The 23,774-nt window shown below is 39.4% G+C and overlaps 1 protein-coding gene across 15 annotated transcripts in view; it reads right to left on the reverse strand.

The window, feature by feature from the left end:
• AOPEP (aminopeptidase O (putative)) overlaps positions 1 to 23,774 on the reverse strand; it is a 365,070-nt gene that overhangs the window by 119,852 nt on the left and 221,444 nt on the right. For all 15 annotated transcript variants that reach the window (XM_050945697.1, XM_050945698.1, XM_050945696.1 and 12 more), the window contains 2 exons: positions 18,897 to 18,940; positions 6,511 to 6,571 (listed from right to left, as the gene is read on the reverse strand). In XM_050945697.1, coding sequence (XP_050801654.1) covers positions 6,511 to 6,571; positions 18,897 to 18,940 — 105 coding nt within the window. The remainder of the gene's footprint in view (positions 1 to 6,510; positions 6,572 to 18,896; positions 18,941 to 23,774) is intronic.

The following is a 23,774-nucleotide window of genomic DNA, read 5'->3' on the forward strand; positions in this document are numbered from 1 at the left end:
CTGTAAGAAAACCTAAAGGGAGAGACAAGAATCTTGATGCTTCTGATTTATGTTAGAGGGATTAAATTATACTTAAAGTTTTTAGCTGGTCACTAAACTGAAGCCAGTGATTTATACTAAGGAGTCTCATTTAGTATTCATGGATGTAATTTTTCTGGCATAAAGCTACTACTACTTCTTACTTCTCTAGCACTTTATAATCAAGGACATGGAAACTGAGGAACAAAGAGATTAAGGCCAACATTTTCAAACATGGCGCCTAAGGTTGAACACCTAAATCTATATTAGGCATTTGATTTTTAGAGGTTAGATGAACTTATTTATTAATCTAAATGAGTTTACGTGCCTAACAGCCACAATATTTGAACATTTTAGCCTAAGTGATTGCTCAGGTCACATAGGGAGCCTGTGTTATAACCTTAATTAGATTCTGTGCATTAACAAAAAGATCCTCTGTGATGTTATGCCCCATATTATTTATAGAAATATGCTTATGATATGAATATGGCATAACTATGATGTATTTGATGCAAGACGTGCCTTGTGAGATATCATTGGAAAGGATATGATTTACTGAATGTGTTATCCAATTTGTATGCATGTATCATTTCTGTATCTGGAGTTAGGGATATTGACTATGTAACAATTACAAGTGTGATTATACCTGGGGAACACCCACCAGACAGTAAACTATCAGCCTGGATGGGCCATTAGGAAAGACAATGAGTCTTTGAAGATGCTGCTTGCCCATCTTCCTGTAGTTCCTTCCTGTGGACATTACAAATAAGTCTTGTCTCATGGTTGCTTTAACACTGCAAGGTCATGTGATGATGTCACTTGGTACAAAACACCACCTTGAACACTGCTGGTACTTTTCCACCGAAGAAGGGGAGTGGGGATCAAACAGGGAAACAAAAGATTCCTGCCTTATGTAAATTCTATTTAAGGCTGGAGAGTGAGTTAATCAAGGTCACTGGTTCTTCACTGAATCCCCACTCAGGATGACTGCTGTAAACACCAAAGACTGATCTGGGAAGAAAGGACTGGGACTCAGGGGTCTAGCTTGTGAAGAGAAATTTCTGGAACTCTAAGCTGCAGAAACTTTGCAACCTGCCTAAAACAACATTTAGGGTGAGAAATTGCTATTTGTAACCAGTTTCTTTAATGAATTAAGCTTAGGGTCCATGTTTGTTTATTTTGCTCAGTAATCTGTTTTGTTCTGTTTGGTATCCCTTATAATCACTTAAAATTTACCTTTTGTAGTTAATAAACTTGTTTCTTGTTTATTCCAAAACCTAGTTTGTGCAATTCATAACAGAGAGTGGGGGCAAAAGGCTGTACATATCTTCCTCCACATTGAGAGAGGGGGAAAATTTCATGAATTTATGCTATATAGATCTCTATACAGCGCAAGACAATATAATTTTTGGTTTATACTCCAGAAGGGGTATGCACCAGAGCGCTGGGCAATTCCCCGAGCTGAGCCCTCCCATACAGAGCTGATTGCAGACTCTGTGTGATTATACAGCTTGGAGTGTCCCTGCCTGTATGTGTGCTGGAAAGTGGGGCTTGAGAGCCTGACTCAGCAGCACAGAGTGTGTGTGTGTGGTGGGGGGGGATGGACACCCAGGCTGGTGGGACAGGTGGACTCAGTAGGACCCAAGCAAATCAGGTGGCACTCCCGAAAGGGGGTGCAACCCATCACACCCTCCTCCATACATAATTTTCTATTATAAAATCATATGCAATAATTATCACAATACAGCAGAGAATCAAAATGGCATACTATTTTAAATTTCTCCATAACCACACCAGAGTTTTTTAAACTGTGTGTGATATAACATACATCTTAACACTCTAAAATTCAAGTCTGGGGCATTTTTTATATTTAATCATTTATAATTATGTCTAAACCACTCAATAAACAAATTGTGTCAATTTCTGGACCCTAGCCTATTACTACCTTAAGTACAATCGGTAGAAACATGTAAGTGAAATTCATAACATTGATGTGTGAAGAACCATCTTTAATTCAGATCAATGTAAGGCTTTCCTACAAAATTATCATTGACCTACAGTACACTTTATAGAATGACAACTTGCCAAATATAAAATAATATTGCCTGCATCAAATTCTTCATACAGTTAATTGATTTGGTTATTGTCTTCATATCCCTTTAAAGAACATGATCAAAAGTAATAGTGTATAGAAACATTCTGTTTGCACAATCTATCTTGGTCTGTTTCTGTTCATGATTCATCTGGATCTATGCACCTTACAATATGCTACAATTTGTTTCAGAGCACTTCTATACATCACAAAATCTCATCCTCCTGAGTATTATTTAGACTGCTGAAAATGAGATGGAGTGTTGACAGAACTACTAATTTTTGAAATGACATACCACCAATGAATTTTATTTCTAAAGGTTTGTCTCATCTTTGTTATTATTAGAGATTCAACTAGCTCAATTATTGTATTGACCTATGCTAATTTAAATACATTAAGAGCATTTTAAGGATCATTTTTAATTTTTCCACTCTGCAGACAGGTTAAGTTGAGGGCAACTATCTATTTTTCAAATGATAACTATACACCAAGCGTGAGTATTTTTCACACATAAATTAGCAATTAAGCTTTCTTCAGATTATGTCTCAAATATCAATTATATACTCTGCAGTGATTTCAAAATGCATGGACACGTCTCCGTGGTCTGTTAGGCCAAAAAATAGTTTGAGGGCAGTTATGTAGCAAGTTTGAGCATTAAAGCAACAGCATGTTATTCTTGTGACCAGCATTCACCACAAGATTTGAAATTAATCTAACAGAATCACTATTCATCTTCATGGAGTGAAAAAAAAAAATCTAAAAACCCCATGCCAAATTATGGGGTTGAATAAACTTTGTCTCCTAAGCAGAAGTCCATATTGCCAATGCCTACTCATGTACCTAACCTGCACAAATGGAGAGGATTTCAGTTGTTTGTTGCCTTCACCATCAAATACTTACAAATATCACATTCAGACAGAAATCTTAGCGATAAGACATGAAAAGAAATACCAAGGATTAAGTTACATAGTTCAGTAGAAACACTGACCCTGAAGGAGTTACTTCTTTGCTGAATGCCTGTCTATATACACTGTAAAACTTAGATAAACAAATGATAACTATCTTCTAGAGGTGTAAGAGGAGCACTCCTTTCTAATGACATTTGGATTTGGTCAGTTTGTTAGTAATTGACTGTTAGCTATTAATTTATGATTCATCATCTATGCAATCTATCCTAGGAGCTCCTTTGTCACCATTCTCTCTTAGTAATAGGAAACAGGAAATCTATAACGTTTGTAAGTGGGACAACAGCCAGGAACTCTCCTTAGTAATAACCTATCACTCATAGTAAATAAAGGTGTTGCTGTAACATCCTCCAAAAGTTTATAAAACCAATAAAAGACATTTCTTACATTGATCCTTGGAATTTCACGAATTATATTTTTCCTGGATTGTTTAACTGGCTCATGAAGTTTGGCCCTCAGATCTCCAATAACCCTAATCATCCAATTCACTTTCTACATCAAACTGGACAGTCTAAGAGCCAGCCAGATACAAAACCAGACACTTGCTAAAATAATCTAAAACATGTAGAAAATAGCAAGAACAGGCAGAAAATAAACAAGAACTTTAACAACCATGAATAAATGAATATCAACTAGTGGAAGAATTTTCTTGACATTACATCTTTGGAGAGCAGTGTGCACATGGTAGATTCATTTACAAATTGCACTAGAAGATGGGGCTTAAATGACAGATTATGCATAGAATCCCATATAATTGTGAATGCTACTGAAAAGCATTTTCAGCCAAGAAACAAAAGCAGCAGAGGAAAAAGGAAACAAAAGTTTAAAAAGACTAAAACAAACATGGCACAACTCTTAATAAACTCCTCCTAGAGACTATGTCCAGTTGTTCATTCAGAATTAGTGGCCCTACTCTGCCACTCATGCTCATGTGCAGTAGTGCATACTGTAATCAAGTAGAGCAAATGTGGAATCAAGTCCTAAGCAGGAACAGAAAGAGACAAGCTGGGCAAGAGGGCAGGGGAACTGGAAGAAGGGTGCTGTCAACTCATGCAATCTGATTTTGATATTTGCTGTTTTGGACACTGTTTTGTTAGCAACGAGTGAAGCTGAATGCAGGATAAGATGAACAAGTAGAATTTTATTAGATTCCGTGCATGCTCTGTCTACAAAGCTGTGTTGCTTCTAGCCTAACTCCATTAGTTTCTCAGTTCCCCTGCTGTCTTACCCATAACAGTTCCTCCAGAGAACATGGGCCCTCTGGCTCTGGCCCAGGCCTACACTTAAAATTTAGATCAAGTTAACTATGTTGTTCAGGCGTATGTAAACATTCACACCCTCAGCACCACAGTTAAACTGACCCACCCACTGCTTGGGGAGGTGGATTACCTACATTGATAGAAAAGCTGCTTCTGTCACTGTAGGAAGTGTCTACACTACGGCGCTACAGTGGCATAGCTATAGCGCTGCAGCTGTGCCACTGTAGTGCTTGCAGTGTAGACATAGCCTCTAGTTCCACTGATCATTATTCAGCCACAGGTCACGTAGTCTTGTGATTACATAAAAATTTCAAATTTCATTTAAGGAACACATATCACCACTTTAATATATCCAGTTCAAGTACTAATGGAAAACGTGTCATGAAAGAGCATATTGGCTACATATTTTGACTGAGAAAGAGATATTCATTTAATGTGACACTGAGGACGATCACTTCATCGTGAACAAGCAATTTAGAAGTGCACTCATAGTATCTTGCCAATAAATAATGGTATTTTTCCTATACTAAGAAAGAATTCAATTTCAACATGGACAGAAGAAAATGTAGACAAATTGGAGGGCATTCAGAGTAGTGCACAAAGGGTTTAGGGATCATCTTATATATTAGTTTGCTAAACAACAGCTAAGGAGAGTTGAAGCTGGGTAAAGATAACTGTTTATATACATTTTCAAAAGCATTCCTTATTTAGGGAGGAATAAGAAGTTCTAAGTAGAGGAATCAGATTACAAAGAAAAAATGTGACAACTATAGGAAAATCTTCATTGACAACAAACTCTATTACAGGGGTTGTCAACCTCTGGTACGCGGCTCACGAGGGTAAGTACCCTGGTCGGCCAGGCCAGTTTGTTTATCTGCCGTGTCGGCAGATTCAGCCAATTGTGGCTCCCACTGGCTGCGGTTCACCGCTCCAGGCCAATGGGGGCAGCGGGAAGCTGCGGCCAGCACATCCCTCACTTGCGCCGCTTTAAAACTAGACAAGATAAAAACAGAAGAAAATATGCTTTAAAGAGCAATCCAGTAGTGTCAGAGGTGGTAGGGGGTGTTGAGTGGACTTATAGGTGCTTTCCAGCTCTAAGAGCTGCTGAGTGCTTCTCATTCCACTACATATCAGCTTAACTCATTGGCCAAAGTTATGGGTGTTAAGTCATTATTAGCCTAGCACAGGATGAAAAGCAGCTACAATCCTATGGTGAGTCACTTCTGAAACTACAGTACATCCTGAAGGCTGCTGATTCTTGATCTGATAAGTGGCAAATTCAACAATGCACTTGACCTTATTTAACACAGCCATGGTATGTTTCTGGAAAAAAATTATTCAGAAAATGAGTGGGTACTGCAGAAATATGTACATTCATCACATGTACTCTATTATGTTGTTTTGTAGCCAGAAGATAGTCATGCTGTTCTGTGTAATTCTTCCACATCAGAAAGGATAGGCCAGTCATTACAACACATCCTCAGTTATAAGACTCCTGATTTACACAAGTGCATGTGAGATCAGAAAGTAGTGGTTACAAACTGGAGGATGCACAGAATTACTTTATTATGCGTGAGACAAGGCCATTGAGGTAATATCTTTTATTGGATCAACTTCTGTAAGTGAGAGCGACAAGCTTTTGAGCTTACAAAGAGCTCTTCTTCAGGTTTTATTATGGGTGTAATACAAATGGAGATTAACTAGTATTCAAGTTTTGCTAGTTATATTTCTCTATAACACAAAATTCATGTAACAGATTGGGAGATCTGTGATCAATACTCAACATTCATGAAATAGTAAAGTACAGCAAATTTAATATGTATTGACATTACTGCTGTCTGTGTGGCTGTCACAGTTATTCACAAATTGACATCGTCAAACAGTGCTTCTTACATGTAGTGAACCTCATTACAATACCTTACAGCACACTTTCCAATGATCAGAATATTTAACAATAAAATAAAGTTTCAGAGATTTTCCTTTGGCTGCTTATTTGCAACTGATAAAACTGTAACTGATAAAAAGGTGAGTCCCATTCTATACAGTATAAAGGCATGCAGAGCAGATGTCATCAAAACAGAGATTTATTTTGTGCCATACCTGCGATAATAGAGGCAGGGATTTGAACAAAAAGTCATTGTCTGAAATGTATTGAGAAAAGATACTTTGCATTTACCTTTGGTATTCCAGAAGTGTCAAGCCAGGTCTGGATGATATTTTCAACAGATAGCCCGTACCTTTAAAATAAAATTAAACTTGTTTCATGGAACATACCTACACAAATATGTACATTTTCCAGAGAAAAACATGTTGTGTAAAAACAAAACAAAAGCCGTGTAGACTAAGGAGTAGTTTAATATCCAGTTCTTGTTCTTTTTAATTAATAACATTACCAGAGATGACACTTGCATATTAAGACAGATCTGATTTTATGTTTTTCAAACTAAAATGATTAATTCAATGATTATGAAAGTTGATAGAAAAAGTACAAGAAGCTGAGCTGCATTTATGAAACACATAAGCATGAGCAGATGCTCTATGGTTCTGTTTGTGTGGCTTTTCTGTTTTTCTTTTCTAAGAAAAAAACAAAGGGAGCAAAATTAACTGGAGATTGTCAAAAATCAGTATTTTATTGAGGGAGCAACTAAAATGAAAGGAAAAAATGCCAGAGTTAAAACTGACATGAAGTCTGAACTGCCTAGATTTATGGACTTTAAAATGCACTGCTGGACTTAAATCCTCCTTACAGTTGGTAAGCATCCAATATATTTGGATGTCAGCTTTTCTCCCTGATAACATTTATGGTAAAATCACAATGCACTCTGGAACCATAACTGCTAAGAAAGGAAACAATCTGTCACATTTGAACTCAGTGGGACTGAGTTACTCATGTACATAAGTGTTTGCATGAGGAGGACCTAAATCTGCATCCTCAGTTACATGTACACTTGTCTGCTTCTCTGGATACTTGTCCATGTATTGCTAGCAGATGTACCCCAGTACCCATACTGAGTGTCCACATATGCTGTGCCAGTCACAGTTGTACCCTGTGCACAGGTATATACTCATGTCCACACTGCCTATTTTCAATATTTGATGGTAGTACTACCATTTCAGGGACAATATCCCACAGTCCTTTGTCACAGGAGCAGCGGCGGCTCCAGGCATCAGCGCTCCAAGCCTGGGGCGGCAAGCCGCGGGATGCACCCTGCCAGTCCCTGCAAGGGCAGCAGGCAGGCTGCCTTCGGCAGCTTTCCTGTGGGAGGTCCATTGGCCCCGCAGATTCAGCGGCAATTCGGCAGTGGGTACGCCGAAGGCAGTCTGCCTGCTGTGCTTGGGGTGGCAAAAAAGCTAGAGCTGCCCCTGCACAGGAGACACTCTGGGAACTGCCTTGCTACATGTAGCTGGTACTGTACGCCACCTTCATACATTTGTCAACGGCAACTTCCGGTCATCTCTCCCGTCTGCCAAACTTCATTGAAGACATGGAGCAAATCCCTGATGGTATGATTCTGCTTCAGCTTGTAGGACAAATATTCTTGCAATCCAGTACCAGATATTGGACAGAATAGGCCCAGAAAAATTTGAGATGCCTAAGAGAGCTGACCAAAAGGGTAAATAGAAATCCACTGGGGTCCCATGGAACATATGTTGAATGCTGGGATTGCAACAGTATGCACCTGGGGGAGTGCTGCTTCTATTCCTACAGAACTAGCATGGCGTGGTGGGACCACATAATCCTGGAAACCTGAGATGATGACTATTTGCTACAGAACATCTGAATGAGGAAGTAGACCTTCACAGAACTGTGCGAGCATCTTGCACCAATCCTCCAGCTCCAGACAATTTTCAGAAACCCATACCAGTGCAAAAGTGGGCGGCTATTGCCCTTTGGAAGCCGGCAACACCTGGCAACCTGGTTGGCAGCTGCAAACCAATTCTTGGATGGGAAGTCAACCGTTGGGGTGATGGTTGTACAGGTTTGACATACTTTCAATACTGTGATTTACCCACAGATAGTTGCCATAACCAAAGTCTCTGGAATTATAGTGGGATCTCAGAGGATGGGTTTCCGAACTGTGTTGGGACCATCAATGAAACACACATCCCAATACTTTGTCCACCAAAAGGGACCAGTGAATGTGACCCACAAACGTTAGTATGTACTCCTTCTTCAAGGCTCAGTAGACCACAAGGATAGATTAATGAACACCAACATTGAACACAAAGAAAAAGTTCATGATGTCAGGATACTAAGGAGGTCAGGATTGTACCACAGAGGGGAAGAAGGGGCTTTATTCCCCAGAAGAGATGTGGTTACATACAGTTTTGCATACCTGCCACTAACGTGGCTCATGAAGCCATATCCCGACATCACTGACCCAAGAAAAAGTGAATTCAACTACCGATGAATAGCTGCAGAATGAGAGTGGAGTGCACTTTTGTACATTTTCAGGCTAAGTACAAGGTCAACAGATAGTGTAGGATAAGTAGTTAGCAAATATTCACTTTGAATGGTCCCTTAGAATATGTCCTAACTACTTACACTATCTGTTGACCTTGTATTTAATTGTGACACTCCTGAGTGCCTTTGCTAAACTTGAGGAAGAGCTCTATGTAGCTCGAACGCTTTCTCACACCAACAGAAGTTGGTCCAATAAAATATATTACCTCACCCACCTTGTCTAAGGCTTTGTCTACCCTATATTTTTGTCAGTCAAACTTTTGTTGTTCAGTGGTGTGAAAAAAACTACACAAAAATGAACTACAGAAGTTTTACCGATCAAAACCACCGGTGTGAACCGCGCTTTGTCTACTTGAGGGATAAAGTACTGTTCACTGTGACTAAAGGTGGCAGATTCTGTCCCAGAGGGGAAGTCAATGGACTACTCATACATGTAACCATTCAACAATATGAATAAGAGGTTCACAAGTTGATCCTGACAAACGTCCTCACCATCACACAGGACGTCTATGGCAGAGCCAAGAATTGAATCCAGATCTCCTAATGCCTTACCCATAAGATAATCCTTTCTCAGATTTTTCAATTTGTGTCTTTCAGTAGTGTGACAAAGTTCCTCCTTTACCTTGGTGGGTCCTGCGCTTATTGGCAGATTTTCTCACCTCAGTGATCTTCCCCTCTGGTGGAACCCACAGTCTGGGTCAATTCCTCCTGTGTCTGATCAGGAGTTCGGAGGTTTGGGGGGAACCTGGGCCCGCCCTCTACTCCGGGTTCCAGCCCAGGGCCCTGTGGATTGCAGCTGTCTATAGTGCCTCCTGTAACAGCTGCATGACAGCTACAACTCCCTGGGCTACTTCCCCATGGCCTCCTCCAAACACTTTCTTTATCCTCACCACAGGACCTTCCTCCTGGTGTCTGATAACGCTTGATTGTCTGATAATTTCTCAATCCTCCAGTAGCACACCCTCTCAGTCTCAGCTCCTTGCGCCTCTTGCTCCCAGCTCCTCACACGCGCTTCCTCTGGCTCCTCCCCGCATGACTGGAGTGAGTTCCTTTTTAAACCCAGGTGCCCTGATTAGCCTGCCTTGATTGGCTGCAGGTGTTCTAATCAATGTAGCTATCTCCACTGCCTTCTAGAAAGATCTTAATTGGCCCCAGGTGCCTTGATTAACCTGGAGCAACTGCCATTTGGTTACCATGGTACTAGGGACTTGTTTAGCCTGGGGCTAACATACCTGTTCCTCAGTACTTTACTGCAGCCATCTGGCCTTGCCCCATCACAGTAGCTACGGCATTCCCAAATACCTGGGATATCACAGCATGCTAATCATCTGTAGAAATGAATGAGAAGGAAGGAACTAGGGGAAAAGGGAGCAAGGAGGATGGAATTAAAAAAGTATAGATGTATTTCTGTTTCATGCCATGCTATTTGAAAGCTTGTCTGCAATGCTCTAGTTATTTGCACAGAATGTGAACGGGGATGAAGCCTTTTGTGGTGGGAGTCCAGGTCCATCCACTCCCGAGAAAATGTTTTGAGAATACATGCTACTGAGAGCAATCTGGTACATTCCACAGGCAAAAAAACCTTTTCTTCAAAAGTTCAGGGATAAATTCATCCCAAGGCAGAATGGTTTAGCAGTATTAAGGAGAGGGATGAACTCAGGCACAAGCAAAGAAATCCCTCCAAATCAATAAGAGGATTGCTTACCTGTACTAAAATTTTCTTTTAATTTATAAGACAACAGACCATGCTATGAACAGATATTTTTTTCTCAGATCATGTGGTTCAAATAATCACAGCAGTCAAACAGACGCATTTCCACTTAGCCGGGATCCTGAACTTTCAGGAAATTACAATTCAGCATGTCTGATCATTATGGAAATTGATTTTTTTTAAACAGATAACCAACAATACATTGAACATAGGCATTGCATTTGTACAAGGTAGCATTCTACATTTAGGTTAATTATTTAAAACCAGATTTGACCAGCTTTTAAAGGTCCCTGGCTATTTGTTCACATCTTTTGTGTTTAGAGCATTTAATTGTTAGGTCCCTTAGGCCTGGTCTACATTGAGGGGGGAGGGGAGGGCAAGGAAACGATCTAAGTTACACAACTTCAGCTATGTGAATAACATAGTTGAAGTTGACATATTTAGACCTACTCACTGTGGTGTCTTCACTGCAGTGAGTCGACTGTTGCCACTCCCCCGTCGACTTTGCCTGCGCCCCTCGTGGCAGTGGAGTACAGGAGTCGACGGGAGAGCGCTCGGGGATCGATTTATTGCCTCTAGACTAGATGTAATAAATTGACCTCCGCTGGATCGATCACTGCCCGTCAATCCAGCGGGTAGTGTAGATATACCCTTAGACTCAGCATGCCCTTTCTGTCTGTCACTGATGCTAATGTGTTTCCAGCATTCAGACCTCACCTTCAACTCCTGTGGTTTGGATAAATCACAATAATCAGAGCTATTGTTTGCAATGATGTACACCCACATGATGCTATATTGTTGCTTTATGTAGAAATATAGGATGTAATATAGTACAAAGGGTTATATTATGAAAAATTAAATAACAAATACTATTCTGAGACAGAGAAATTCAGAACATTGAAGTAAGTGGAAGAAATACAGTTTATTAAAGAAATTACACTATATAAAATATTAACTTGAATTTCAGGCTGGTTAATTGGGAAGGCTGAAGGTTCCCTATTATGTTATTTCTAATTTTACATATTGATTAGATTTCATTTCATGCCCAACATTTACCTTTTTTTCTTTTTCTAAAAAGATGAGCCAAGTACAGTCGTGATCAGAAAAGTGACTAAAATTGATATCTTCTAACTCAACAGATTTGCCTTCCATATATATATTATGGGTCAAATCAATTGTCTTTTTTATTTATTTATTTATTTTTACTTTTCTTCCTCAATCTTGTTAACACTGCAGAAATAACAGAGCATTCAAAGAAAGTGAGCTGGATACTGTTATGTCTCATGCATCATCATCAGAATTACTGACAACATTCCAACTGCAGAATCTTTATTACCGCTGTTGCAAAAGTCAGAAAGAGTACAAATTGACTTTTAGATTCTAAACTGAGTTTGTAAATCTAGCAGTAAGCAGAAGAAAACCTCTTACTTGTAAATAGACTAAGTTTGATCTGGTTTTCATCAACAGACAATAAACACAGAACCTCATGATGACAATTTTACAGCAGCTTTTAGAGAACAGCCATACTATAAGGGTAAGATTTTTCTAGTAAAAATCAATGCAAAATAATGACATTTCATTTGCAGCAGCTTTACAATGCCTAAGTCTTAGTTTAGCTTTCTCTGAGTTCAGAGTCAGCAGCGGGACATTTCAAAACAGTCTTTGAAAGGAGTTTATGACACTATTCAGCCACCATACTACTGTAGGAAAAATATGAAGCTAAGAAGTTGCTCAGATTATACTGAAACTCTAATGCTGCCTATTTTTAAAGGTTACCACAGTGGCTGATCCTTTTGATTTGGGCTTCACCCATGTTTCAACGAATCCAGCTAGCACATGTTAAAGTAGAACATGCCTTGTCTCCACTGTTTTAGAACATATTAGCTGGGACATTCCAGCTAACGTTCTTAAAAAACAACATATTTTATCCTAGACTAGACATAACCAAGTTGTCTTCAAGTGTTACCACCTGTCCAGAGCATGTGGCAAAGATCCATTCTGGGGTTGACAAAGAGTCTAACCAAAAAGCCTTGTGAAGTCAATGGAAAGATTCCTACTGACTTCATGGGCTTTGAATCAAGCCAGAAAAACAGATTACACATAGATTACTGCAGCAAGATCCATGTCTTAGAGGAAGCTAGGGTGACCAGACATCCTGATAAAATCGGGACCATCCCAATCTTTGGTCGGGACGCAATTTGTCCCGATATTTCGCACTCGGCCGGCAGCATTCGGCTTTTTTTTTTCTCTGCCAGCAGACACCTCCCCCCCCGCCCGTGTCCTGATATTTTCTTCATCTCATCTGGTCACCCTACAGGAAGCACATACATCATGATATTTATAGAACCCTCAATTCAGAAAAGCATCCCGATTCAGAGAGGGCACATACCACATGTTTAAAACCCATTGATACCAAGACATTTAAGTTTCGTGCTTAAGTGATTTGCTGAACTGGGACAATAGAAAAGACGATGGGTGGTCTTGTGGTTAAGGTACTAGACTGGGACTTGGGTTCACTTCTCAGCTCTGCCATAGAATTCCTGTGTGACCTTGGGAAAGTCACAATCTCCATATACTAGGTTACCCTTCTGTAAAATGGGGCTAATACTTCCTTTTAACTACTCTTTGTCTATCAATTTAGACTGTAAGAGCCTCAAACTAGGGATGATCTATTAATGTGTACTCGCCCCAACACAATGAAGCCCTGATCTCAGATGAGGCCCCTAGATGCTATTGTAATACAATTACTGATCAGAATTAGTATGATCATAAAAAGGCTTTAAGTAGCAGACTTTCATCTCAAAGCACTTTACAAACTTTACATATAGAAATCACTTCATTAACAAAGAAATGCAGCCACCTCTGTGGTGGAACACTGCAGCTGTTAAAAGTGCACATTAAAAATATATAACAGTTTAGTAAAGGAGGGTAAAAAGACTGCCATATCCAATTGAAAATACTTCTACAAGTATGTCTTTTTATTTCTTCATCTGGATGTACAAATTCTTTGACATGACCATTTTCAAGATAAATTATTCTGGTAACATGACTAGGCATATATCCAAAAAGGAGTAAATCCAAGATCCAAGTAGTGATTTTTACTACTACCTGTTAAGATGTCCCAATGGATTATTTTTTGCAACTAGCATATGTACAGTAATTTACAGAAAAATTAGAGGAAATAAGACATTTTGAGGGAGATTTTGAAATATTTTCATTGGCAGTTAGATGCCTACTAGCCAGTTGTGCCTTTAAAAACTATCCTCCATCATGACTAGCAGTTTTCTAACCCAAGAAAGTAAGTTAATAAAAATCTAGGAGGCAGGATCCACTTGTGTAGCCAAGTACGTTGAAAAATTGGAAATTTATGAAGACATGGAAGGTGGTTACTAGGTCATAGTTATTAAAGTTACAAATAAAGTTACAAGCTATACTTCGTCTGTAGTATATTATGGAAAATGTAGCTTTATTTTTTATCTTATATTTGTTTTGCAGAAGCAAATGAAATAACAAAAATCAAAAAAAGCCAAAACAAATACCCAAAAGTAACAGAAGTTAATTACTCAAGAAGACTAGCCACACAGAGCTCAAGCAGCTGCGATTCGGATTTATCTGGAGCTGATGAAACACACCTACTGTAACAGGGGTTTAAAAACACTGAGAGTTTGCATTGCTCACATGTTGCACAGACATGAATAGGATCAATTTACATTGGGGGCTAAAGATCATGGGTCCTAGGGGCAGTAAAGCTACTGGGAGTATGATCAAACCTAATGCAGTATAATGCACAGGTACAAGAGAAATCAGTTTTTTGTTTGCTTGTTTGTTTTTATGATAGCAGCGGATTTTGAAGCTAAACAGAAGAAAATAAGATGCTTCAATCATGTGTGAGAAGCATTTCAGGTTTGCCAGAGGAAGGCCAAGACAACCTGAGCCTCCAGGACAGAGCAGTCCACACTAAACAGGAAAGCTCAGGTGGGCAGACTTGGCAGACTGAGGCAAGCACTGATATTAAGGCCTGGTCTTATCTAAAACTTAGATCAACCTAGCTACATCACTGAGGGCTGTGAAAAATTCTGTGCCCTAAGCACAGTACATAAATCAACCTACCCATAGTGTAGATATGGCTAGGTCAACAGAAGGATTCTTCCATTGACCTAGCTACCTCCTCTTGGAGAGGTGGATTACCTACATCAACAGAAAAACCTCTTCCACTGATGTCATCATACCCTTAAACATCTATTAGTTGCTCTGGCCCTTAGTCCTTCATACAAAAAGTTCCTTAGCAGAGAAGAGGCAGACCAAGGAGCCTGCAAATATATAAAGTCCTCTACCCTATCTGGTCCTGGCCTCCTGTCAGAAGCTATTGCCCTGGAGGAGAGTTTTCAATAGCCAAGCTCCCTTCAGAACTGAGCCAAGGCAGAATGTGAAGCGGTCCTCCAAACCAGGCACTTGGGCTATGTCCACCCTTACCGCAGTGTATAGACTACAGGCACTACATGTGTAGCTACACACTGCAGTGAAAGGCAGGCTGTGTCCACTGTTGTCACTGTGGCAGTGAAAGGCTCTGGAAGGGGCAGGCACTGGGGAAAGGCTCTAGCACTGTGGAGCTTTCAGAGCATTTTCTCACTGCTAGAACCTTTCACTGCAGCACAGAATGGCTTTGGCAGTGAGGAGGCAGTGGGACACTACACTGCTAAAAATAGCAGTGTAGATGTGCTTGGGTGTGTAGAAAGCCATGCAGGGCCCACACCCTGGGTTTAGATGTGTAGGGCACTCTACTCACATAAGCCATGCATCACCACTTACACTATTTATACCCACGCTAGCTGGGTGTGCAGAGTCTGTACTCTGCATGCATAAGTATAGACACCCCTTGAAACAATCTCTTGTAGGTCTGAAAGGAAGACAAAATCAATGGGGATGTCACTTGGGAGGTTGCACCTGAATGGAGAAGAGTCTCTTCCATGCAGTTACCAATCAACAGGTATCAAATGAAAAATCATCTGTGACTAAATATTAAAGCCCTCCTATACTGGAGGGAAACTCAAACTTTGGTGCAAGAGTCGTTTAGACCTCACCCGATGTACCCAATAACAGAAAAATAATTAGCATTATTCCAACATATAAACTACATAAAATTGCCATGTTGTCATATGACTGGTTTCAGTCAATGATAATCTAGGAATTCTCATTGCCAAAATCTACAATAGATCAAATTCTGTTCTCAGTTACACCAGTACAACACTATTGTCGACAGTACAGGAAGAAGTGAGGGCAAGAAGTTGGCCTAAATTTATACTATTAAGCATTTTTATAAGGGTCACTACTTCATCACAAACATTAGGAGCTGTGGGTGTTTAATATCATCCAACTAATGGGCTTTTCTTAGTATTAAAATGATATTTGATTGGGTTGGGTAGATTGCCATTTTTGTGCAAAGAGGCTTTTTAGATTTAGCTCTGATGTTTAAATGCATTTCATTCCAATCCTGGAAATCATGTGTGACGGAAGATGTTTAGACACATTTAATTTTGGAAGAACAATGAATTTGCTTCTGCTCTATTTTACCCTAGTTATTAAGGTCTATACAAATCATAACAGAGAATGTCCAGTAATAGAAAAGCATCATTACAACACACAAGGAATAAAAGCTCTGTGTACAGATGACCTTTTGTTATTCTTGGCGTTACCACTGATCTCTACTGCCAAAATCACACTGGCTGCAGACAAATTCAGGTATATCATATGTCTGGTTACAAAATAGATTACCATGAATCTGAAATTCTGTCTTTACATTCCACAGGTGTATGCAAGAGCAACTGGAGCCACACTTCATTTGCAGTGATCTTATTAAAAGTGAAAATATCTTGGCACATATCTAGATCAAAAATTGGTTTCCTTGTTCAAATAACACTTTGTACCACGTCAAAGCATAGAAAAAGTGAGAAATGGAAAAAAAGAGGGTTTAACAAGTAATCTGGACATATCGTCATTAAAATGAACTAACTTCCCTAACTAGACTTATTTTTTTCTGACCACTTTTGAGCTAGAAAACCACTTCTCATTATTTAAACAAGTATTATTCCTGAGGTATTTTTGGAGAGATTAAAAAAAAAAAAAAAAGAGTCTGGGCTAGAATCATAAATTCCAAAGCCAGACCACTGTGATTATCTAGTCTGACCTCCTGTATAGCAGAAGCCATAGAACTTCCTCAAAATAATTCCTAGAGCAGATCTTTTAGAAAAACATACAATCTTATTTTTTAAATTGTCAGAGATGGAGAGTCCCCCGTGACCTTTGGTAAGATCTTCCAATGGTTAATTATTTTCATTGTTTAAAATGTATGTATGATTTTCAGTCTAAATTTGTCAAGCTTCGACTTCCCACAATTGAATCATGTCATATCTTTTTTTGCTAGATACTAAACTCATGATGCCACATAATAAATAATCTGATTCTTTCCAATATTAGAGACAATTTTTAAATAGCTGATATTTAACCTCTGGGTTACAGAAAAGTAGCACATTCACAATGCTCTCGGGGAACCCACCTTATAAGGTACTGAAAACATCCTGACTTACATGGGAAATGAGGATACTCAGTAGCTCACAAGTCCTGGGACACGAAAGAACAGCAGAAACTGAAAGTTTCATTTCCACCATCTTTTCTTGGACTCTCCAAGGTGTGAAGCAATTACATAACCTTTGAAAAATCAGTATCTACAAAATGTCCACATTTCAGAATACGTATCCCCCTACACTACATTTACCACACATACCTCTTTAGTAGTCGACTTGCATTCAACTGAAAATATGATAATTGTCAAGATGCTAATGCAAATGTTTGTTGGTGGTCAACAGGAGACATCCCCTTTATCTCCCTCACTCTATTATCTCCAATGATCTTGGGCCATGAAAATATGGTAGGGGTGGAACAGACTGGAGAAAGTCATATGTCTCATCCAGCATGCAAAGTGTACTGGTCCTTTATTTCCAATACACAGCAGAACTGTGATCAGTAAAATGATTCAAACACACTTTATTTTGACCACTTTGCAAAAACAAAGCAGTTTATTGTCAAACCAGCTCCCAAATATTTTACAGGACCTTATGTAATAATTAACCCTTTTACAAAAATACATCATTCTCTCTTCTCCATATTTATGACTGTGGAAAATAAAATTCAATGACACCAAAAAGGTAAAAAAGGGGGCTTGGTAATATCATTTTTCTTGGTCGAAATGTAAACTTTTTTTTAGAAAACACTTCAAACTTGATAAAACTTGGCAATATTTCTAATTTGTGTTCTCAGCAATGGTCGAGAGTTGGCAGTTGGAAAGAGACATTAGTTATTAAATTATTACTCTCCCTATCATGAGGTATAAAAGGTATAAAAGTCCTGAGAGACTTTGTAATTTTGATACTGGATCTAGCATACTGCTCATCATGAAGCAGGATTAATCTGAAGTTTCTCAGATGTTTTCAGCAGCTGAATATACAAGAACAAGAGTGCAAGAAATTAGAAAGAAGACTTCTAAACCTTCTGATTAAACAGTGAACCAAGCAGTTATGACTGTTTATAAATGGAAAAATTAATTGACCATATGAAGGGACACTGATGTTCAGAAACACGCATGCAACTTTCACTGAGAACAGTGGGATTTGTGCAAATAACTCAGAGAGCTACCTTGGCCAATAAGCTTTATCAGCTATTGCCAACAATATTTCTTCCATTTCTGTTTTTCCTTTTGCATCTAAAATGCCAATCAACATCTTCTGTTTATTTTTCACAAGATCCATTTTTTGTTTCTTGTAGGCTGAACTGCTGTTATCTATTATATAACAATGAGACAGATTCTGATCCCCTTACACACTTTGAACTGCACCTTATTCCTCAAGACGTCCCACTGGAGACAATGGGATTATTCATAGAGGAGACAATGGGGATTACTTGTGGAATAAACTGTACTTTTACTTAAATAAGGATAGAAAAATTTGACCCAGTATTTGGACACTGGCAGTTGCATGGTTTTAGGGATGGGTGATTTTGTAGCTAAAGTACAGAACAGGGGTTATTCAAAGCTCTACTACAGACTTCCTTGTGTAACCTTGGGTGAGTCACTTGAGGAAAAATGTTCAAGGGTTCATAAGACAGTCATGCACCTAATTATTTAATGTTTAGGTGCTACATAAGTATGATGTATCCTCAGTATTAACAGTACTATTAAAATATCTTTATGCTTACCTTTCCTGTCAGAGGTAGGGGTGTGTGTGCGTGTGTGTAATATTAGAACCCCCCTACGGACATCTCTCATTGGCATAACTCATACTTAGAGCTGATTTCTACTCCCTTCTTTATCTTTTCTAACCTGACTCACACATACCCTTTTTGTTCTGGGATGTCCTCCAGCAGCATGTAAAGAAAATCCTGGAAAAGGAACAAAAGCACCACAATTAATATCTCTATCAAAAGATTCACTGTGTCTGTGTCACTAGCAAAAGAATTTAAACAGCTGCAGATAGGAGACTGATAAGAAAAATTTATGTCTCATCTATATTATTACTTTGTTCAATTGTATAGATAACATACATTTTGTCTGTCAGTTTTCCAACCCAGTCAAGCTGAAAGGTGTTACAAGTTAAAAGAAAAAGAACCTGAAAACACTGCTCACTGTTTTAACACAATTCTACATTCTGTCTTTATTGAATCTACTACACACAACAACAAAATTACATTAAAAGAACTTTAATTAAGGTTGCGAATTCTAGCACCCAAAACTTAGGAAAAGTTAAGAAATGCTGAAATTAAGGCTGTCTGTGTAACCTTACTTTGGCCTCCTGATGTGTCTGCATAAAGATACAGTCTTTAATTATACAATCACATACTTCCCCCCCCCCCCCCCAAAAAGGCACATCCTTAAAGTGTCAGGCAACCTTAATAATAGGTGGTGCAACCAGCCCAGCCTAGAATAATACAGTTCATTCTCTTTATAAAGTTACCGCTGGCATACCAGAAGTATTCTGGCACTCATCACTTTAAACATAATCTTATTCTTTATAACAATCACTTTGATACAACACACTAACTACTCGGCTCCCACAAGCAGTTTTCAGGAGAGACGCATTATTAAAAATAACTCTCCATTTTTACTGTCTATTTTTAACTAGCAGTAAATCAAGTTTGTTAATATTAACAGTATCTTACTGGGGACAAGTCTTTTAGCCTAGTGATGCTGTGCACTGCAGCACAGATTGCTTAGTATGATTCCTGAAAGTGAGCTCTTGCTCCCTTGGCAAAGAGTGTTGTATTGAAGGCAGCAAGTTTGATTCTTAGGGAATGGGTGTACCATGTTTTGCTGAATATGTGGTTTGAGCACTGTCCTGCTAAACCCAGGATTCTGAGTTCAGTCCTTGAGGGGGCCACTCAGAGATCTGGGGCAAAATCAGTAATTGGTCCTGCTAGTGAAGGCAGGGGGCTGAACTCAATGACCTTTCAGGGTCCCTTCCAGTTCTAGGAGATAGGTATATCTCCATATATTATTCAGAGGGAGGGATAGCTCAGTGGTTTGAGCATTGCCCTGCTAAACCCAGGGGTGTGAGCTCAGTCCTTGAGGGGGCCATTTAGGAAACTAGGGTAAAAAGCTGTCTGGGGATTGGCCCTCCTTTGAGCAGGGTGTTGGACTAGATGACCTCCTGATATTCTATAATACATTGTTAAAGGAGAGGGAGTACCTAGTTCAAAGTGTCAGTAATGGAATTCAGGCCAGGTCAGTACTGTTGTCCAAAAGATTTTACCATTTGTTGGCATCATTACAGCTGTGACAGGGATAATACAAATCTGACTGAAATTTATACAGAAACTTCAAATGTTAATCTAGCCAGATCCCTTGATCTGCTATCTCATCAGTGTTTTATAATCTATTATTAGCTGATATTTCTTGTCCTACTAGTATTTTCACATTGTATGTATTATAGTCTCAGTTACTGTGAGACAAAATCTCTACTTTTTGATTCAGGCTCTTCTTTGTTTTGCAAGAAGATAATGAGAGGAAATTAAGAAGAAGAAAGACAATTCATATACATCTATTAGCAATAGATAGCATTTTACAATTTTCCTTGAAATTAGAATGATCCTATTATTTATCGAAGTTTATAATGAATGTATTTCAGGGTTCTGAAGATAGGTATTTAGTACTAGGAACATAAGAATGGCCATACTGGGTCAGACCAAAGGTCCATCCAGCCCAGTATTCTGTCTACCGACATTGACCAATGCCAGCTGTCCCAGAAGGAATGAACCTAACAGGTAATGATCAAGTGATCTCTCTCCTGCCATCCATCTCCACCCTCTGACAAACAAAGGATAGGGACACCATTTCTTACCCATCCCGGCTAACAGCCATTAATAGACTTAACCTCCATGAATTTATCTAGTTCTTTTTTAAACCCTGTTATAGTCTTAGCCTTCACACCCTCCTCAGGCAAGGAATTCCACAGGTTGACTGTGTGCTGTGTGAAGAACTTTTATTTGTTTTAAACCTGCTGCCCATTAATTTCATTTGGTGGCCCCTAGTTCTTATATTATGGGAACAAGTAAATAACTTTTCCTTATTCACTTTCTCCAAACCACTCATGATTTTATATACCGCTGTTATATCCCCACTTAGTCTCCTCTTTTCCAAGCTGAAAAGTTCTAGCCTCTTTAATCTCTTCTCATATGGGACCCATTCCAAACCCCTAATCATTTTAGTTGCCCTTCTCTGAACTTTTTCTAATGCCAGTTTATCTTTTTTAAGATGAGGAGACCACATTTGTACGCAGTATTCAAGATGTTGGCATACCATCAATTTATATGAGGGCAATAAGATATTCTCCATCTTAGTCTCTATCCCTTTTTTAATGATTCCTAACATCCTAACTGCCGCTGCTCCCTGCGCTCCCTGCCGCTGCTCCCTGCGTGGATGTCTTCAGAGAACTATCCACAATGACTCCAAGATCTCTTTCCTGATTAGTTGTAGCTAAATTAGCCCCCAACATATTGTATGTATAGTTGGGGTTATTTTTTCAAATGTGCATTACTTTACATTTATCCACATGAAATTTCATTTGCCATGTTGTTGTCCAATCACTTAGTTTTGTGAGATCTTTTTGAAGTTTTTCGCAGTCTGCTTTGGTCTTAACTATCTTGAGCAATTTAGTATCATCTGCAAATTTTGCTACCTCACTGTTTACCCCTTTCTCCAGATCATTTATGAATAAGTTGAATAGGATTGGTCCTAGGACTGACCCTTGGGTAACCCTAGTTACCTCTCTCCATTCTGAAAATTCACCATTTAACCCTACCCTTTGTTCCCTGTCTTTTAACCAGTTCTCAATCTATGAAAGGATCTTCCCTCTTATCCCATTACAACTTAATTTACATAAGAGCCCTCGGTGAAGGACCTTGTCAAAGACTTTCTGGAAACCTAAAGTACACTATGTCAACGGAATCCCCTTTGTCCATATATTTGTTGACCCCTTCAAAGAACTCTAATATATTAGTAAGACATGATTTCCCTTTACAGAAACCATGTTGACTTTTGCCCAATAATTTAGGTTTTTCTATGTGTCTGACAATTTTATTCTTTACTATTGTTTCAACTAATTTGCCCTGTACTGACGTTAGACTTACCTGTCTGTAATTGCCAGGATCACCTCTAGAGCCCTTTTTAAATATTGGCATTACATTACTCCAAAGAAGGGTAACCACAAATTAGCATCTACACCATATTCTACAGTAGGTAGTGATAGAGGCACCACCCATTTCTTAGAGGGTGTGGTAAACTGGTACTAGGAGCCAGAGAGGGAAACAGGTGGAGGGGGGACTGCGAGCCAGTAAGTGAGGGAAGACTAAGATTGGATGAGGAGCCAAGAGGAAGGATAGAACTGGCTGGGCAAGGAGATTGGGTACCATTGGAGCTAGGTGAAGGTGGTAGTGTATAAAGAAGATGAATCTGCTGAGGAGCCAGGGTTCTGGTGGATAACTGGGACTGATGTTTAAGGAGTCGGACTGAGATAAGAAGTAAGGACAGGTAAGGAGAATGAGACTGGAATGAGGTGCCAGAGGTGGAGAAGAGACAGGACAGGGAAAGGGACAAGTTGGAACTAGAGGACAGAAGAGTCTGTAATCACTAGAGCACCTGGAATGGCACCCAAGATTCATGCACCATTCCTCTGCTGTCTGCAAATATCTGTGAAACTCACTAGCAAAGTGTATCTCATCCCCCCCCCCCCGCCCCCGAGTGCCAGTCCACACAGAGAATTGCAGTCTATTGCTGCTATTAGTTACTCTATTAACTCAAGTAGCAGAGATCTGGCTGGTGAGTCCAAAGGTTCCTACCATGCTGATTACTCATGTGGATGTCAAGATGATGCCATACAATTGAATTTATGTTTTTTCAGCTTGTTTTTTAAAATGTAGAAAATTAGACACAAAAACATTAAGTTAAAACAACATTATTAGGGTTGCAAAGTCAAGCAATCAATAGTTAGGAAATGATACAGACAAGCTTAATTCTTACTTTTCCGAACTTTAGAGTGCTTGACTTTGCAATCTTAATAATGTTTTTTAATATAGTTTGTGTGTGTATGATTATAAATAAAGTGAATGTTCACAGAGTTTATAGCAAGCATATATGCAGAGAAAGAAGTCTTTAAAAAGCAATGCACCTGTAGATAATCAAAGAGTCTACGAGCATAGCATAACTTGATTAATTAGATTTAAAATGGCACTCAAATATTTTAAAACTAAAATGTAGATTTTGCTTTAGAAAGGACTTTGATAAAACTTGATTTTAATAGACTTCTTTCATTAATTTCATTAAGTTTAAATTTCAATAGATTGTGCTTTAATATAAACATTCCCTTCACAGTTTTAGCAATCAAAAATGGCAACAATGTGTTAGTGCAGGGATGGGCAACCTTTGGCACACGGCCCACCTGGGTGAACACTCTGGCAGGCCGGGCCGGGCCGGTTTGTTTACCTGCCGTGCCCACAGGTTCGGCCGATGGTGGCTCCCACTGGCCGCGGTTCACCACTCCAGGCCAATGGGGGCTGCGGGAAGTGGCGCAGGCTGAGGGATGTGCTGGCTGTGGCTTCCTGCAGCTCCCATTGGCCTGGAGCGGCAAACCATGGCCAATGGGAGCCACCATCGGCTGAACCTGCAGACGTGGCAGGTAAACAAACCAGCCCAGCCCACCAGAGTGCTTACCCTGGCGGGCTG

Source organism: Gopherus flavomarginatus, chromosome 3 (genome assembly GCF_025201925.1).
Source record: "Gopherus flavomarginatus isolate rGopFla2 chromosome 3, rGopFla2.mat.asm, whole genome shotgun sequence".
NCBI classification, from domain to species: Eukaryota; Metazoa; Chordata; order Testudines; family Testudinidae; genus Gopherus; species Gopherus flavomarginatus.